The sequence below is a fragment of the Tribolium castaneum genome, chromosome 3, assembly GCF_031307605.1.
Source record: "Tribolium castaneum strain GA2 chromosome 3, icTriCast1.1, whole genome shotgun sequence".
Lineage (NCBI taxonomy): Eukaryota > Metazoa > Arthropoda > Insecta > Coleoptera > Tenebrionidae > Tribolium > Tribolium castaneum.
The window spans coordinates 16,680,228-16,697,459 of NC_087396.1; the positions used below are offsets into that span (position 1 = coordinate 16,680,228).

At 35.7% G+C, this 17,232-nt stretch overlaps 5 protein-coding genes and 1 non-coding gene across 7 annotated transcripts; 4 read left to right on the forward strand and 2 right to left on the reverse strand.

The window, feature by feature from the left end:
• Positions 1-2,524: 2,524 nt before the first annotated feature.
• Positions 2,525-4,002, forward strand: LOC656448 (hypothetical protein). Its single transcript, XM_971098.5, has 3 exons — positions 2,525-2,705; positions 2,785-3,564; positions 3,614-4,002. The coding sequence occupies exons 1-3, from the start codon at positions 2,686-2,688 to the stop codon at positions 3,909-3,911; spliced, it is 1,098 nt and encodes a 365-aa protein (XP_976191.4). The 5' UTR covers positions 2,525-2,685; the 3' UTR covers positions 3,912-4,002.
• A 69-nt stretch (positions 4,003-4,071) lies between these two features.
• Positions 4,072-9,339, reverse strand: LOC656364 (uncharacterized protein). 2 transcript variants are annotated; one of them, XM_962902.5, is made up of 6 exons: positions 9,179-9,339; positions 8,649-8,850; positions 8,357-8,599; positions 8,070-8,307; positions 7,425-8,021; positions 4,072-6,148 (listed from the first exon to the last, which is right to left on the reverse strand). In XM_962902.5, the coding sequence occupies exons 1-6, from the start codon at positions 9,207-9,209 to the stop codon at positions 6,017-6,019; spliced, it is 1,443 nt and encodes a 480-aa protein (XP_967995.3). In that variant the 5' UTR covers positions 9,210-9,339; the 3' UTR covers positions 4,072-6,016. The 2 variants fall into 2 exon arrangements, with proteins under 2 accessions (XP_967995.3, XP_064211730.1); XM_064355660.1 differs by lacking the exon at positions 9,179-9,339 and adding an exon at positions 8,929-9,087.
• Positions 9,340-9,812: 473 nt separating this feature from the next.
• Prosbeta4 (Proteasome beta4 subunit) lies at positions 9,813-10,625 on the forward strand. Its single transcript, XM_962824.5, has 3 exons — positions 9,813-9,985; positions 10,033-10,226; positions 10,272-10,625. Exons 1-3 carry the CDS (start codon positions 9,895-9,897, stop codon positions 10,593-10,595), a joined length of 609 nt encoding a protein of 202 aa, XP_967917.1. The 5' UTR covers positions 9,813-9,894; the 3' UTR covers positions 10,596-10,625.
• Positions 10,626-10,775: 150 nt separating this feature from the next.
• On the reverse strand, positions 10,776-12,171 carry Spp (Signal peptide peptidase). Its single transcript, XM_962743.5, has 5 exons — positions 11,948-12,171; positions 11,726-11,895; positions 11,320-11,678; positions 10,964-11,273; positions 10,776-10,914 (listed from the first exon to the last, which is right to left on the reverse strand). The coding sequence occupies exons 1-5, from the start codon at positions 12,134-12,136 to the stop codon at positions 10,830-10,832; spliced, it is 1,113 nt and encodes a 370-aa protein (XP_967836.1). The 5' UTR covers positions 12,137-12,171; the 3' UTR covers positions 10,776-10,829.
• A 386-nt stretch (positions 12,172-12,557) lies between these two features.
• LOC103313619 (uncharacterized protein) lies at positions 12,558-16,313 on the forward strand. The gene is made up of 6 exons (XM_008197349.3): positions 12,558-13,121; positions 13,171-13,293; positions 13,442-13,612; positions 13,661-13,844; positions 15,560-15,716; positions 15,775-16,313. The coding sequence occupies exons 1-6, from the start codon at positions 13,025-13,027 to the stop codon at positions 16,243-16,245; spliced, it is 1,203 nt and encodes a 400-aa protein (XP_008195571.2). The 5' UTR covers positions 12,558-13,024; the 3' UTR covers positions 16,246-16,313.
• Positions 15,419-15,492, forward strand: TRNAN-GUU (transfer RNA asparagine (anticodon GUU)). The gene has a single exon. It is a non-coding gene; the product is annotated as a tRNA-Asn (tRNA).
• Positions 16,314-17,232: the final 919 nt, after the last annotated feature.

The window sequence follows — 17,232 nt, forward strand, 5'->3', positions numbered from 1 at the left end:
AGATCGCGCCGGCCGCCCTTTATTCATCCAGCGCGCGGCGCAAGCCACGACGCACCTCACCGAGTCCGTCTTTGTCGCACGCGTGGGGGAGACCAGGCGCCGCCGACCGAGATGCGCCGCGATAGCACTTCCGAACCAATCGCATCAAACAAAACGGCTAAATATGCAACTGTCTCGCTTTAAATTGCACGAGATAGGGAGGATTAGACAAGGACGTAAGCGGATTCTTACAGATTTTCGCCCGTTCATAAACATGTCATTTCGGGCAAAAATCGCGCGGGGTTGCCTTTTACCCACTAAAAGTCACCAATTTTTGCCCAATTAAACCATTTCGCTGATTCCTAATGAGTGCCAGTCAGCATGTACAGTTTCATTAAATTTTGTTATTATTTTTGTAATAATAAAAACAAACGATTTGCATTTTTATTATTTTTCGGAAATGAAACGACTTTTTTCTGTTATCCCGGTTTTATTGTCGGTTTTGTAGTGACATAAAATTGTCCGAGGTTGAAATCTGTTTAATATGCTAATTTAATGAAAAATCAATAACGCCGTGTCTAAAGTGGAGAATTTCAATTTTGTAAAATGGAATGGCTTTTTACATGCGATGTTTGCAAAATCATTGCGAAGAAAATTGCATACGTTTGGCTTATTGTCGTTTTTTCAGGTTTTCAGATGGTAAAACGGTTAAACAGTGTTGCAAACATAAAGCTGCATTTTTAATTAGATAGAGTTCGGTGTCACAGATGCCACGCTTCAGCCGCCATCATATCTTTAGATTATTGATTGACACAGTATTTAATTAATTTCAATCATTTGGCGTCTAAGAACAAAATGGTATTAAAAATTTGTGAAAATTTGATCATAATTAACTATTAAATGATTTGAATTTTGAATCAATCTAATTACCCATTCACAGCTTTGTATTAGCTGTTTCAAAACTATAAAAACGCCAACGTCGCATTTTACCGAATTATTTTTTTAAATAAGATTGATAAAATTGTAAAATAGTATAACTATTAAGGATTAGATCTGTCATTGAAAGTATAAATTACATTAGCTATTATTCTTTTGAACTGCATGAATGAATAATTTATAACAGCTAATTTTGAGAGAAAAATGTGACGTTGGGGTTTTTATAGTTTTGAAACTATACTAGCTAATAGAACAGAAAAACGATTTGAAGTTTGTAATGAGGTAATGATTGTTAAAATAACACTTTTATTTACATTAGAACCCATTAATAAATAAAAAGTATTTAGTTGTATCTCTACTTATTAGTGACCATGTAGGGATTTCACATCGTAAAAACGCTTTAAGAAGTAAAGTTAACTTTTTAAAGATAGCATCATAAGAAAAAATTATTAAATATAGTACAGAGTGATTCAAAAGTGTCGCACAACCACTTGAATGGTGTTAATTGTTGCTTTTTTTGTTTCCGATGTTGTCAGACTTATTTTATTGTTAAATTTGCTAGTTTGTTAATTTTTTGTACACCATAAAACATAAATTGGTGATTTTTCAACAGGTATCTAATACCATGTAAGCATGTATAATCTATTTAATGAAATAATATCTGCTATGTTCGCTTAGAAATTCAAGAACATGTATAGATATGTTCTGAACGGCCAAAAACCCAATAATGTAACTCGTTAAAAATAGTTCAAATAATTTTTAATTCTATAGTTTCATAACTATAGAAATGGCAACGTTGCATTTTCCCGAATTATTTTTTAAGTGCATGAATAATTTATAACACCTAACTTTTAGAGTAATCAGTACCTAATAGTTATCTCATTTCAGTTCACAGCAAAATTTTGCAACAACGCCTTTGCATTTTTTTGGAGTGAAATGGAGCAAAAATTGAAAGTTTCTGGAGAATTTTTTTGACACAAATTTTGTCGCTAAGGTTTAGTTTATCACAAAATTCTTTTTTTAAACAGAAACTCACAATTTGTGCTTTATTCCACTCCAAAATTGCAAAATTCTACTATGAACAGAAGTGAATATATTACACAGACTACACAATAAGACGATATACTTTTATTTTATCTTCGAGAGCGGTTTCAACCAAAAAGCAGAAACGCTTGAGAAGGCAATGATAAATTTTATCGTCATGTATATACAAAATTTTATTCCATTAATTATAAATTATAATATAAATTATATGATTATAAATGATTGTAAAGCATATTTCTGTAGACGATAAAATTACGTTTTACTATGAAGTAAACAAAAAATAAAATACGATTTTATTCTTGATGATAGAAAAAAGTAATTTTTACTTATTTTATTTTAATAAAGAAACACTTTAAAAAAAATTCCTAATGCATTATTTAGATTGCTGGTGGCGAAACTTGATGTAGAAAATTATACCAATAAAATTTTTGGTTTTATATGTATTAAAAAAATATTGAATATATTTTTTCCTGTACTTGTAAGTAAAAATTTTAAAATATTCAGGATTTGGGACAGTACTGATTACAGTTTCCATTAATTGTTCTAAAGCGCCCTCTGCCAGGAAACATTTGCAGCTTTTTGTCAAAACATGGTCACATGGTTTGAGTTTGGCGGGTTTGGTACGAACCGCCTACTGCATGTTATCTTTATAAAATAAAAACGGTTGATAAAAAATAAAGAAGAAAACATTTCTCCTTCACCTACGCACCACAAATTACCACTTCTATGCCTGGGATATCCGAAATGTAAGTACTTTTCTCCCTCTATCAATACCCAGCCTCGACATAACCCAACTAAATTCCACCCTGATGACATGTTTTTCAGGGCTGCCTCAGACCCAACCATCCCTCCATGTTACGTTCTTGTGCGGAAACTGACCATGGAAGAAATCACCCGCATGACCCTTAGCCCCCTTTTCATATCACGTAAATGTAAATCCTGTCGCAAGTTTGCATATAACGGCCTTGAGTGCTCCAAATGTTCAGTTTCTTACCACTATGAGTGTGCACTGATGCGCCGTGAATGCTGCGGGGTGCGTCTCCAGATCGAGACCTCCGATCAACTGTGCTCTAAATGTAAAGTCTGTGTTTATCTCGGCCCCCAATGTTCCTTCTGCCACAGAAAGTACCACAGTTCTTGTATTACTCCATACGAGCAGTGCTGCGGCTTCAATTTGTCTGAGCGCCCGGCGCAAAAACCGTGTGGGAAGTGCAAACAGGGGGTGTCCTTTGGGCCCCGATGCCCGCTTTGTGCCAAAGTCTATCATTCCGAATGTGTTGAGAATGAGAAGCTTGTTTGTTGCAATGTTAAGGTGCTCAAAGACGAAAACGTTAATTCTCGCTGTTACAAATGTCAGAAAAGGGTGATGCTTAGTACACCAATGTGCCAATTCTGTGGGAATTTTTCCCATAAAAAATGTCTAAAATTTAAAGGTTGTTGTGGGGACAGGAGACCCTCCCTGGAACTGTTCTTCGTTCCTTCTTTCAAGTTTATGTTGTCGTATTTTAATCAATTCGATAAAAAGAAGGCACTATTGACCAATGCCGAAGTGAGAGTTAGGAATCGCACACGTTCGTTAAGAAGCACCTCTCAAGACTCTGAAAGGTACCTCTGTTTGCCGAAATTTGAATTTGATTAATTTTTCTGTTTTCAGGGGACGAACGAGGAGCATGGCTTGCCAGACCCCTCACCCTCTGGATAACATTGTGATAACTAGCATCAAGACTGCTGACGACGATTCGGATTCACCCCCAGTTTTGGAGAGAGAAAATTACACACCGCCAACGGTGTCATCTTCGTCATCTAGATTGGAAAATGACGATACTCTCAAAGACTTTTTTGATTTTTTGTGTAAAACGATTAAAAAGTTTCCGCCACAACTGCAAACACAAGTTAAGGTTGATTTGTTTAAAATCGTTTCTGAAGCTGAGCTCCGGCTGCAAAGGATGTAATTAAATACCACCTGTTTTAAGTGAAGAATTGTACGGTGTTACCACGTTTAGCCGAATTTGTATTTTTTAATAAATGAATTTGTAATAAAAATTTTGTTTGTTTTGGAGCTGAATAGATAATGAAAGCTTGGTTGGAGGTTTAGGGTATAAAAACATAAGGTGAGATACCAAATATTTATTAACCAATTTGAGTTACAGGTTACATTGAAAACGTAATATAATTTTTTGATATAACATACTGATTAGAGATTAAATTTGAGAACATTTCATAACACTGAAGGAGTACATTGATAAATTTCAAAAATTTCATATCATAAAATCAACGCTACATTTTATAATTCTCTATATTCTAACTAATCTAAAAAGAAATTTTCTCAATAACAATGAAAATATTCGGGTCCGATGATACCGCCAGTAACGATATCACCGCTTCGCCATATTTAACATTAAAAGTGCGTGAATAAAAAATAAACAAATGGTGCTACAATTATTAAGATAGAGACAACTGCAGTGTACATCGCAGTGCCAAAAATAAAGGAAATAAACTTTCAAAGGATACAAAAATATACGCAAGATATTTTCCAAAATTTTAGTCAAACCGAAAATTAAAAATGACTAATTTGTCGTCCCTTGCCTTCAATCGAGGGACATCTCGATCGTGCAGTGTTGTCCTACTAGCCATTTATTGTCTACACGTTTTCGTATTTTTGATAAAATATCGATTTCATTGCGTCGTTCGATTGAATTTCTGACAACACTTAAATCTAGCTGGTGAGACCTACATTGTAACATTTGAGCGCTGTTTAACATATGTACGCTGTTAACAATGTGTCCGCTTGTACATCACAGATAGTTTCATGATAAGATGGCAACTTAACTTCAAACAATCTATCCCGGTGGAAGCGTTCGGGAGTCACCCATTCACACTCTATATTACATTATAAAGATTTTATTCAATATTCAACGCTTTGGACTAGGGTTAAGAGTTACAATAGCAGGCTAATTTCGCTATAATCACTTTGATATTCAGGTACTTGATCTTTGCTTATACACACACACATCAGCGGCCGTTTGTCCTTCCCGAGCAAATGCATTTGTTTTGGTTGAACTCTTGAAAATTTTCGCTATCACAGATGTAGACGGCCCCGGACAGAAACACGCGATATATCATTTCTCTACTAATTATCCTACGGAATAAGGTATTGGAATGGCGTCTAAACGGATTTCTTTCATTTTTATTGGTCGTGGTGTAAATATAGGAACAGCACCTTTCCGATAACAGCGATCTCGATGTGACGTGTCTTTTAACACACAAATCTCATAAAAATAAACATGTTGGTGTTTGTTGCTTACGCAGGCGGCAACAAAGAATTACATACCAACACAATAATACTTTTTGTTAAAATCGAACCTATCACAAGCACAACATATTAAAAAATAAAATGCACTATCGCATGGTGGAACACTGCAATGACATTCACACTCTTATTCGATTGTTAACTTGGTTTTGTCAGTTCTTTTGCCGTTAAGCGAGTTGAGATTGAAACGACAGTATTTTTCTTGTACAGGTACTCGGTAGAAAGCTTCAATATTATTAGCTGCATTTTGTGTGTTAACAATCGTTGTTTGTTCGAAAGTATAAGAGTTACTTATATCACAGATGTTTTTCTTCTTATCGCTACTTTATACAACAAAAATTAATTAGATCGAACACAATAACAACTTGTCATTCTTAGTCGAGCTTGGACCGTGATAATATTCATCCAACACGACGGAAAACATTTATAATCGAAAACGTAAAATCAGTGCATTTTAAGTAGACTTAAAACAATACATTTACAGCACAACAACTTAAGTCACTCAACGAAACCGATGATTATTCTAAAAAAATAAATCAACAATTCTCTCTCTTTTTTTGATTACTTTAAGTAGATTTAAACTGCGCAACTCGAGGTCGCACGATGGTCCTTTTTCTATTTACATGCAGTTGTTGAACTATAACATTCGAAAATAATACTAAACAGATTCTTCTCAGTTGGGTCGTACGTAGATGGTTTATTTACAGTTTTTTGTTTTTTTTTTTTTCGCTTAATTGTTGTACTTAACTAGTGCAGGTCAGCTAGAACTATCGGCAACAAGTACTCGTCTGAATCTCCCGCCGTCGGATTACGGATGACGGGGTGGAGATCCGCAGTCTTTGTGGGGGCCCACGGCTGCTTCAAGTGTAGCTGAATATCCTGAAAAACGGGAAAAGCTCGAGTTCAAAACTAAGAAAAGTATTGTGAATCTAAATAAAAGCGCCTTCAGCGTCTGTCACATTTACCAAATTTTGAATATTTTTTAGTTTCCTCTACGGAAAACGATAACTTAGGATCGCAGAATTTTCTGAACCCAAAAAAATAGTACGGCAGGGTATAAATGAGGGCGCTTCGAATGTTGTACCGTCTCGGCGCCTACTCGTTTTAAATTTATTTAAATCCAACCAATTCACTAATTACTTGGAAAAAATGCAAAAATGTTGAACTCTGCACTGTTAACAGACTAAGAAAAACTGCTGATTAAAATTTTCATCAGAAATATGAAAAAAAATTAAACTGAAAATTCGTCCCGTATTTTTCGAAACACTGTGAATACTGTTAAAGATACAAAAAGATAGTTGAAGAAAATTAAATTTCCTTTAAAAAACTCAGCGAGACCGTATCTCTATCATCAACGGTTTAGGCCCTCAAGACGTGGTCAAGTAACGGAGACTTTTTTTATACCTAAACTGTAGAAGATAGAAATATGGACTTTTTTGTAGAAAATTCAATTCTCTACAACTTTGTTCCTTACATTTTTTTTGTATCTTGAACCGTATTTCCAGCGTTTTGATAAATATGGGGGGGTGTGCAAAGAACTGTCGCTGAGAATTATCAATTTGCGTTTAGATATCCGTAGTTTACTCAATTAACATTAAAATTAGCACTAGTACGCACAAAGCGATTATGTTTTCATGTCAGTATTAAGATAACAAAAACTGTTAAAAGTACTGTTTAATTATTTTTTATTACATAATTATTCTTGCTTTATTGCAACTTAACTGTTACATCCTTGAACAGAAAATGAATTATTCCATCGCACATGTAGTTCATAGCTATTAATTCACCTTTTTATTACAAAATTATATTTTTACTAGAGTCTAAAATTTAGTTCAGATAATTATAGTGTATTAAATTTAATAGCACGTAATTATAATTTTTCCTGTCAGTTCCTTAAAAATAACAAAACATTTGAGCCGATGTTGACTTGTTTTAGCTTAACCGGTCATGATAAAAGATTCAATTGTTATTACGAGTCAAGGCAGTCCACAGTTTTGTTTTTTCCTGCTTTCGCAATTATTTTGCCTTAAAAGCAGTATCACCGTGGAAAAATGCTGATTGTGCAAACATAAACAATTGAACAACATCTGTTCGCATATTTGCCACAGTCTAAATAACAACAATCGGATTGAATAACTGTTGATTTTTTACTCACAATTAAATTTTCTTGCCCCAAATAATTGCTGTTCGAAAACAGCACATCGTCTTCAGCGACTTCCAACTTCTTCAATTTCTCGCCACGAAGTCTGGCGATGGCGACCAAATTCTCTTCGCGATATTTGTAACCGTAGAAGACTAATTCGCTCAAATTGGAGCACAGCCATGACATCATGACCAGTGGATCGGGGCTCAGATCCCGCTGAGACGCCAAGAACGACCAAGTTTCTTCGTTGTTGCCCATGGAATCGACCCAAACGAGGCTCCGCAACGTGTGGTTGTAGAAGGCTGAGATGAACTCCAACGTTTCGAGGTTGACATGTTCGCAAAAGAACACCCGGAGGTGGGTTAGGGGCATTTCGTCTCTGAGGATGGTTTCGTGCAGGTGTTGGACTTCGTCGTACGAGTGGATGACGTTGACGCGGAGCTCGCACTTGGGGTGTTTGGCTTTGAAGATGGTCCAAGCGGCGTTCGTGGTGCTAGGGTGGCCCTCCCGGACACCGTGCAAGTGCACCACGAGGCGCTCCAGGTGCGTGGAGGCGTCCAAGCAGCTGAGGAAGGTGTCCGAAAGTTGGTCGAAGTCTATGCTCAACACCTGAAAATTAGCCGTTTCAAACTGGTTCAATTGGCCGCGAAAACCTACCTTTAAATTCGTAAAAGGTTTAATTAAATCACATTCAAAATACGAATCTTCGTACTCGTTCGGGTTATCCTTGACTGACGCTAACCCCAGAAGTGTAACTTTTTCCGGCTGCTGGCTCCCTAAAATCGTTAAGTACTCGTCGAGGTAAAGGGCAAAGTCTTCGATGCAGCCGATACTGAATTTGGTCAAGTTAGGGAGACATCGTTTTAACTTGGCTATCACATTATGCATATTCGAACTGAAATTTGGTTTTCGTGAGACGGCTTTTTTTTTTGGGGTCGTCGTACCTGGATTTGGTGCTGTATCTCGCGATATCGAAATGGCAATGCGTGGGTTCGATAATCAGTTCTTTTAAATTGTTATTTTCGCTTAGAGTTTCGATGAGAGCGACGAACTCGTCAGTGCATTCCGGCGCCAGAGTGTTCACTTGAATTTTCGCACTGGAGACGATCCGACCGAAGACCGACGTGAAAAATTTCGACCTTTCGATATTGCACGGTTCGATTTTGAAAGTGACCTCCGGCCACCACCTGAATTGTAATATTAGCGCGATATTGGGCAAAAGAGAAAGTGACTTACTTTGGATGAAAGATGTTCTGTCGCCAATTTTTGCACACACGGGACGCATTCTGGCGGTCATTTTTGCTCAACAAGTCGAAAATGTCGTGGATTACGATCGAGGGAAGATGAGCCCAAAACGCGACTCGTTCCTCCTCTGAAGTCTTTGATTTTTTTGGCTTTGGGCAATCTCCGAAACAGGCGAAATTGTCACTGTTCATATCTAAAATTTCGCATTTTTTAGTCATTTACTTTCCCTTTTATGAAATTAGCAAGGACGTGTGTGAGGATGGAAATTTACCACTGCTTTTGCGTATCAATTTTATTGACATGATCACAACACTGTCAATACTATTTCTAATTTTAACGGAGGAACTACCAAATCACGAATTTTAAACCAAAAAGTCGAAGAAATTACTCAAAAAAATCCTTAATTTTTTTCAGAGTTAATATGACGACAGTTGACTGGGATTCTTGTGTTTTTTTATAATCAAATGGACTTGTTCACAAGAACATGCATTATCAACACGAAAAAAACACACAATACGTACCTGGTTTACATTTGTAATAATCGGAAAACATTAACAAAACTTAGAAAAACGGATTAGAGGAGTTTTACATATGTTTGATTACAATGACAGTTCGAAGCGAATTGACGTAAAGAAAAACAATGAACAGTCAGATGGGGAGGATGTGGCAACAGCGCATGTTTCAAGGACGAATGCATAAAAGTCACCTTGCCCAACAACCCCACCAATATTGAGCTAATTTTTCAAATACATCAATAAGAGCTTCACAATTTTAATATTTTTGCCGTAACAAACGAATTTCAATCATGCAATATCATCAAAAACGTAATTTGACAGTCAACAGATGAAACCCATTTTATGCGATAAAAACAATTTTTACAGTTAAATTAGTTATTCATAGATGAAGTATGTTCGATTAAAACCCACACATGCTATTTATGTGGACTTATGTACTAATTACTCAACATTTAAGCATGAACTTCCAAATTTCCCGCTTTTTGTCCACCTCCAAAGCCAAAAAGTTATATAAAAAATATTGAAAGCATTTATTGCAACAAATTCCGTATGTGGTAAGCCGTGGCTTTATTTACTCTTCAAAAATTTATTTAATAATTAATTATTTTTTAATTTCAAGCAATTGATTTGGCAACAACACATGCGCCATATTGCATGAGTTGACATTTCAAAAACGTAACCTCAACTTTTCATTACAAAGCAGTTCTTTTAGTTTCAAAAAAATGGATTGTCTCATTGGAATCAAATTTAACGATTTCGCGATTATCGCCGCTGACATGACCAACGCTCACAGCATAATGGTCATGAAGACAGGTATGTTTTTACCCCGTTTTTGACCGACAACCCTAGCGGTTTTTCAGACGAGGATAAACTCTACAAATTGTCCAACAAACTGGCAATGGCCATCGCGGGGGAGCAAGGCGACACCAACCAATTCGCCGAATACATTGCGAAGAACGTTCAGTTGTACAAAATGCGGAATAACTACGAATTGAGCCCCAAGGAGGCGTCGCACTTCACACGCCGCATTTTGGCCGATAATCTACGATCTAGGGTATGCAAAGGCAGGGGCGTACGGAGACTCACGTTTATTTTGTAGACGCCCTATCATGTGAATTTGCTTTTGGCTGGGTATGACAACCAAGAGGGGCCCCAGTTGTACTTTATGGATTATTTGGCGTCTGTGGCAAGTGTGGATTACGCTGCGCATGGCTACGGGGGCTATTTCTCCTTGTCTATTATGGACAGGAATTATTTACCGACGATGACAAAGGACCAGGGTTACGAATTGTTGAAAAAATGTGTAAAGGAGGTTCACACTAGGCTTATTGTTAATTTGCCGAATTTTAAAGTCCAGGTTGTTGATAAGGACGGAGTCCACGACATGCCCACCATCACACTTGAGAGTTTGAAAGATGCTTAATTTTCGTATTAATAAATTTTTAAATAAAAACTTTGTTTATTTTTTGTTGGGTTGAAGTGTTGCGTAATTTAAAATTCTCAATACTTTTAATAGAAAATATTCAGTTTTTAAAAATAACAGTACTTAACAAACTTTAAGGATGGAATATAAAAATTGAATTATATAATAAATAGAATTCACTTAAACGTTCAGACGAAACAATTTATATAATTCCAATGAAATTGTTTTAAAAAATTATTTTACTTTTTTGGTTTCTGGTTTCGACGTTTTTTCATCTTTCTTCTTCTCTTCCACTTTTTCATCAGGAGAATCCTCATACCTGGGGGAAATGACGATTAAAAAGTTGCTAATTCATAGTTAAAACTCACTTAAATAGTGCAGTCAAGTCGCCTTTAACTAATGCGAGAAGTAAAGGTGTTCCCACGCAGGCAGGTACCAAATATAACAAAGCAGGTTGTGCATGTTTAAAGACATGCATTACAAAAATGGTAGCCATTAGACCAAGGAAGTAGGCTAGGCAAGCAGCATGGAAGTACGTTTTGGTCTGTCTCTTGAGGCTGTTGTCAAATCTCAAAAGCAGGGCAATAAAAATGCCTGGAATCACAATGTCTCCTAACCCTAGCATGGCAAAATTGTTAGCAGCAAGTCCGTTCTGGAGCAAGTCTTGCGGGAACACCACTAAAAATTTCTAGTTTTACACAGTTGTTCATTTTTAACGTCTTACATTTGATGGGGGCTTCAAAGCTTTTGGCAACAGTGACCATAACGTCAGTCCCAAACACCCAGAAGATATCGTAGAAGAAGAGTCCACACAGGAGGATGCATCCAGTGATGACATTGTTGAGGTGGAGGAGCTCAACAGCGTTGACAGCGAAAGCTAATCCAAACAAATTATTGGCGATCCAGTGTTTCTGGACTAAGTACCAAGCGCCGACTAGAGAACACGCAGCCAGGGACACTACGTCATAAGTGGAAAACCGATAATCAATCAAATATTGAGCAGATTCGCCTTCTCCTTGCTTGAAGGTGATGTGGAAGGGAATATTAGGAATCGCGGCAGGCACAAGCTTACTCACTACAGGACTGCAATTAAAAATTAGCAAAAAATTGTGCACTTGTAAACTAGAGACCTCAGCAAGTGTGTGAGGGCCAACACCCCGAGGAAAAAGAAATATCCAGTCAGTAGCAAGTTGATGTACTCTTTGGAAAACAGTTTGAAGACTACATACAGCCCGACCAGGGCACATGATGCCATTATGGGGAAGATGGCGGCATCCTTCTTGGTCATTTTCTCTGGTTTCTGAAATTAGGGGGGCTGTTGGGACTTCGCTTGTGGCTGACAGATGTCTTACGTTTTCCTTATGGTAGTTGACAGATCGGTACGACCCGAAGAAAATTGGCAAAAGGGCCATGACGACGATGCTGCCATACGCCATGGCCATGCCTTCGGGGGTGCTAGGGGGCTTCCCCGTGGTATTTGTTGCATTTTCTTTCACATTTTCGGTAGCTTGTGCCACGATTATATTGACAACGTCTGCCATGGTTTGAAAAAGACTGAGTGAAGTTAGGCCAAGTATTGACGTTGAACAGTGACGTATACGAGTGAAGTTAGCTTCAAGGATGTTTTAGCAGGAAAAGGTGGGCAAATGCTAAAGGACCACGTATTCTAGATCGGGGACAAGCCTATATTTAAAATACAAACCTGTTGTTTATGCATTTCCTGGATTTAAATGTTAAATGACGATATTTTGATCATTCTGATAAAGCTCAAAATGACCAGTTTCCATAAAAAGTATGGATTAAATATCCATATTTTATTGTAGAAAACCAACAGAGTTAATTTTTTGAATCTTAGGAAACAATTTCATCAATTCTATTTGTATAAAAAAATAAATTATTTTATCTGCTTATAATAATTATAGTTTAGTTAAGGTATTGTTCTAGTATTGTTGGTTATCTACCTTACACAAATACAAAAATTACAAAAAGCGGGAGCGGTCTAAAGAAATCAAAATTAAGAATTTGCTGAAAATGAATTAATCAATAATAATAACAAAGACAAATGTTTTCTTATACATCTCTAAATTCAAGTACGAAAACATTTTTAACTTTGTTTTATTTTGTGTGAAAGACAGCTGCGTTGTTGGGGGTCAAGTGGATGTTTAATTGTTGAAATGATTAACTTTACCAATCTCAATATCTATATGACGTAGCTACATATATTACAATATTCGAGTAATTCCGCAAATTTACACAGATATGTAATTAGGTTTAACAGTACAAACGTTTTAATCTTAATCTAGTTCATAGATCACCCAAATCAACCATTCCAAATCATTGATTTTTCGATAGGTATAACAGTTATTTCAGAAAATTTGTAACAATAAATACATAAAGAATGAGTGTTAAAACTGAATGAAAGAGCAATTATGGATTCACTATCATATTATCCCAGCGTTCGATTTGCATTTACGAACTTTTCGGGCGCTAGCAATATTTACAACGATGGAACCCCCAACCAGGAAGGTATGTTTTGAGCTAAAATCCACAATTTTTAAAGTTGAGTAAAATGTAGGCGTCATTACTTATTCCATTGTAACACCTGTAATTTGCATTTTTGGAATATGTGGCAATCTGTTATCGCTGCTGGTTTTATCTCGAAGAGAACTGAAAGGCTCCGTCTATGTCTATTTGGCAGGTAAGCAAAATTTTATCTTTCTTCCAAACGGAGTTTAATATCCTGGAAAAGAGGAACTTGGCCGGAATTTCCGTTTGAAGTGACGTTTTCTGATAGTAATTAATGTTTCAGCGTTGTTCACAACGCAAATTATTTACAAGCAGTTTAGTTTTAGCGTTTGTGGACCTTTGTAGCTCCATTTTATTATTCATGAGCGGATTAAGTTGTGGAGTGTTCTTCTTGGATAACAAATGGCCAGTCTATGATGTTCTTTTCGGACTGCCCTTAGCGGCGATGTTTAACACCATGTGTGTATTGACGACCATGATGGTCACTTTTGGTAAAATTGTCAAAACATTGTTTTAAGAAAATTCATTAGTCATTTCAGACAGGGTTTGTTACTTGGCCAATCCGCTAACTAGGCAAAAACCGAAATTTTGCCACGAATGTGTGGCACGAAGAATCATGCTCGGATGCTTTGTTCTGTCGGTTTTGGCCAATTTGCCCTACTGTTTCATTTTTGTTACACATGATGGAGATGATATAGAAACAAAGCCGTTTTATTTCACAAGGTAGGATTTGTTTGTTTTGGTAAAGTTTTCACAAAAAACATATTTTTACAAAATTCGTACAAAAAATAGTTTATTTAATTTAACAATTAATTTTTTGTGATAGTGTTTCGAAGGACAGGAAAAAATCATGAAAATTTAACGTTAAATGGCCATTGTCATCAGTCTTATTTAACTAAAATTGAAATTTTTTTTTTAAATCATAGTAAATACAGGGTTACTCACGGGGGATTTTTGATAAAAATTGTGTTGGAAGTCTCTTCTGGTTAACTTTGTACAGGATGTCCCAGGAGTGTGTAATCGGTCTATAACTTTTTTGTTACTTGAAATATTACCATGCTGTTTTTTTTATCCGATAGATCGACTTAAACTCCACAAACTAAAAATATTTTTATTATACACACAGGGTGGTAAATCAAAGTTATATTTTTTGAATAAAGCACCCTATATATATTTTTGCATAATTAGATTCTACGCAAAAAATAATGTAACTTTACATCTATCTCTTTTTGCTTCGGAATTATTCAACTTTTTGTTGTAAAAAAGACATTTGAAAAATCACTGCGAAGTCGCTTATAAATATTTTCCGATAAATTTGCAACAGAAAAATTTTGAATACTTTGTGGTTTTAGTAAATAGTCGACTTTTAGTTAAAGTAAATATACAGAATGTGCCAAAACGCAAAAAGTTGAATAACTCATTTTTCATGGAACACCATGATTTTTTCATGTGTCGATAATATTTTTCATAGGCTTTTTAATGAAGAGAGTTTGCATAGCAAATTAAAATATTTTTCCAAATTCTTCAAAAAAATGTATTTTATTACAAGTAAATTTGTTACCCTAGAATCTGATGGTAGTCACATGATAATTAAATTTTTATTATGTACCAATGTGACTAATTACATTAGTAATCTGATTATTACTTGATACATACATTTATTTCACTCATGAAAAATTATTAATAAAATAAATAAAAAATGTTTTTTTTACTTATAAAACACCTGAAGAAATATTGTCTTAAAAGCGCTATCGATATGTGTAAAGAAATACATGGTGTTCCATTAAAAAATGAGTTATTCAACTTTTGACGTTTTGGCACGCCTGTATATTATTTTCGTGTTTCAAGTAAAAGTCGACTATTTCCTAAAACTACAGGTATTGTAAATTTGTCTCTTGCAAATTTTTCGGAAAATATTCATAGGTGATTTTGCAGAGATTTTTCAAAAATTGGCCTTTTTTTAACAAAAAGGAACAAAAAGTTTAATAATTCCGAAACGAAAAGAGATAGACCCATAATAGTTTATATATTATTTTTTATGTAGAATCTAATTTTGCAAAATCATAGGGTGTTCTATTTAAAGATATATAACTTTGGTTCCCCACCTTGTCTACAACACTCTGTGTATATTAAAAATGTCTTTAGTTTGTGAACTTTAAGTTGATCTATTGGGTAATGAAAACGTTATTGCATTATTTCAAATAGTAAAAACATCCTTGAGTCAGCTTATATGTTTATAAAAAAATATTAAAAAAGCATTTTTGTTTGTTACATGTTATTTTGTACAGTTTCTCATCGCCTCCGTGGCGCAATCGGCTAGCGCGTTCGGCTGTTAACCGAAAGGTTGGTGGTTCGAGCCCACCCGGGGGCGCACCTTTTTTTTAGTTTTATTTCTTGGACCTTTTATTTGAATATTAATATGAATGTATTATTGTTAGCTCATTCGATGTTTACAACTGGATGAGGTTTATTATTCTGGGAATTTTTCCGTCAATATTTCTAATAATTGGAAACGGCTTTCTCATCAGCAACCTACGCAAAATAAAAAAAATGTACGGCAAATGTAACAACAGCATCAAGTGCAGGAAGCCACAAGTAAGAATATTAACAAGGAATTTTCTCCACGATTTATTCCCTTAATCTCCTTTTCCAGAATTACACCAATCTGACCACGACGCTAATCCTAATCGTGTTCTTCTTCTTGATAAGTCAGATCCCATCAATGCTAACCAACCGTGCATCGGCATCGACTTTCTTTTTCCCTGGTGCAAATTCCGACGATTCCACCAACTCGAAATCGCTCGAAACCGTTCGTGAGATAACAACAGTGATCCAAGCGATAAGTCTGAGCACAGATTTCGTCCTGTATTACATGTTTTGTCCCGCATTTTGCAAGGTGTTGGCCAAGATATTCGCAAGGAAGAAAAGCGTGAAAAGGATGCAAATGACTATCTTTGTCGTGGATAAGGCTAAATCCATACACGAAGTAACTGCAGGGAAACTGCTCCAAATTATGGATGTAGGCAGGGACACTGAGTCTATTTATGACGGCTCCGAGGATAAGTGCGGGGAGAAAAAGGTCAATAGGGACACGTTGGTCACTTTGTGCAACGCCACAGATTGAGAGAATTTGTTCAGATTCTTCTCTTTTGATGTAGTTAGAGATAAATAAACTGTTTACGTTGCACACCATTTGCGGTCTTAATTAGCTCGTTGTGGTAATTGACAAAGCGGAAGAAGTTCGTTTAGAAAGAGGTTTGAACTACATTACAAATCGCAAAGCAATTTATAAATTATATTTCACGTCGGTATCAATTAAATAACAAGCTGCGTTCCGAAATTCAATTGGATAATGAATTGGATATTTTGTCGGCACAAAACGTGGCCTTTGAATTTTTTAACAATCAATTTCTTACCTGGCAGTAAATCGACATTGGGGCTAAATAATGCAACTCAAATAAAAGTTTTGCTTTGTTTCTGTATTTATGGAAAAAGTACCCAGCGTTATTGGCCAAGAGTTGGCAATTATTGTGCTTGCTGCTTTTAATAATTAAACAATTACAAGCGTTGTAAAAGAAGACAGTGTAAACCACAAATTCTTGAGCAAAAAATTGGCTAAAATAAATAATCTTTAAGAAGGGCACAAACTAATTAATTTTAATTAAACAGCCATGTTTAGAATGTAAGAGACCTGTCAAACTTGTTGAGAATGCAAAACATTTTGAAATGTCGTCGACTGAATCGATTTTACCTCAACTCCTCCAAGTTTGAGTGTAGTTGATTCATGGGACGCTCAATACATGCAGTCATTTGCATTCGGATGAAGTAAAAACAAAGCTAGTGAATTTCAATTTCAAAGCTGTCGGTGTCGCGAAAAAAACTGTGATGCAAATTTCGCAACTCAAAAACAAAGAGTCCGAAAATTGAAGTCATTTTAAACACATTTTTCAAAGTTTCAGCTAAAATATGTCACTTGTTTCCACAAATGAGCAAAATATTCAAATGTCTACAACTTTCATCGTGAAAATTCAAATCCCAATAGAAAGAAGAAATTTACATCTTGCCATCAATTATTCACGTTTCCATAGAAAATCGATAATCTGAAAGTGCA

Coding starts and splice junctions, on each gene's coding strand:
- LOC656448 (XM_971098.5), top strand. CDS start 2,686: ATGCCTGGGATATCCGAAAT. Junction 2,706..2,784: donor ATGCCTGGGATATCCGAAAT/GTAAGTACTTTT, acceptor CATGTTTTTCAG/GGCTGCCTCAGACCCAACCA. Junction 3,565..3,613: donor ACCTCTCAAGACTCTGAAAG/GTACCTCTGTTT, acceptor TTCTGTTTTCAG/GGGACGAACGAGGAGCATGG.
- LOC656364 (XM_962902.5), bottom strand. CDS start 9,209: ATGTTTTCCGATTATTACAAATGTAAACCAG. Junction 8,308..8,356: donor AGATACAGCACCAAATCCAG/GTACGACGACCC, acceptor ACCAAATTTCAG/TTCGAATATGCATAATGTGA. Junction 6,149..7,424: donor TGGGGCAAGAAAATTTAATT/GTGAGTAAAAAA, acceptor CCCGTTTTTCAG/GATATTCAGCTACACTTGAA.
- Prosbeta4 (XM_962824.5), top strand. CDS start 9,895: ATGGATTGTCTCATTGGAATCAAATTTAACGATTTCGCGATTATCGCC. Junction 9,986..10,032: donor CATAATGGTCATGAAGACAG/GTATGTTTTTAC, acceptor GCGGTTTTTCAG/ACGAGGATAAACTCTACAAA. Junction 10,227..10,271: donor CCGATAATCTACGATCTAGG/GTATGCAAAGGC, acceptor TTTATTTTGTAG/ACGCCCTATCATGTGAATTT.
- Spp (XM_962743.5), bottom strand. CDS start 12,136: ATGGCAGACGTTGTCAATATAATCGTGGCACAAGCTACCGAAAATGTG. Junction 11,679..11,725: donor GCCCTCACACACTTGCTGAG/GTCTCTAGTTTA, acceptor TTTTAATTGCAG/TCCTGTAGTGAGTAAGCTTG. Junction 11,274..11,319: donor CTTTGAAGCCCCCATCAAAT/GTAAGACGTTAA, acceptor AGAAATTTTTAG/TGGTGTTCCCGCAAGACTTG.
- LOC103313619 (XM_008197349.3), top strand. CDS start 13,025: ATGGATTCACTATCATATTATCCCAGCGTTCGATTTGCATTTACGAAC. Junction 13,122..13,170: donor TGGAACCCCCAACCAGGAAG/GTATGTTTTGAG, acceptor AGTAAAATGTAG/GCGTCATTACTTATTCCATT. Junction 13,294..13,441: donor CGTCTATGTCTATTTGGCAG/GTAAGCAAAATT, acceptor CAAGCAGTTTAG/TTTTAGCGTTTGTGGACCTT.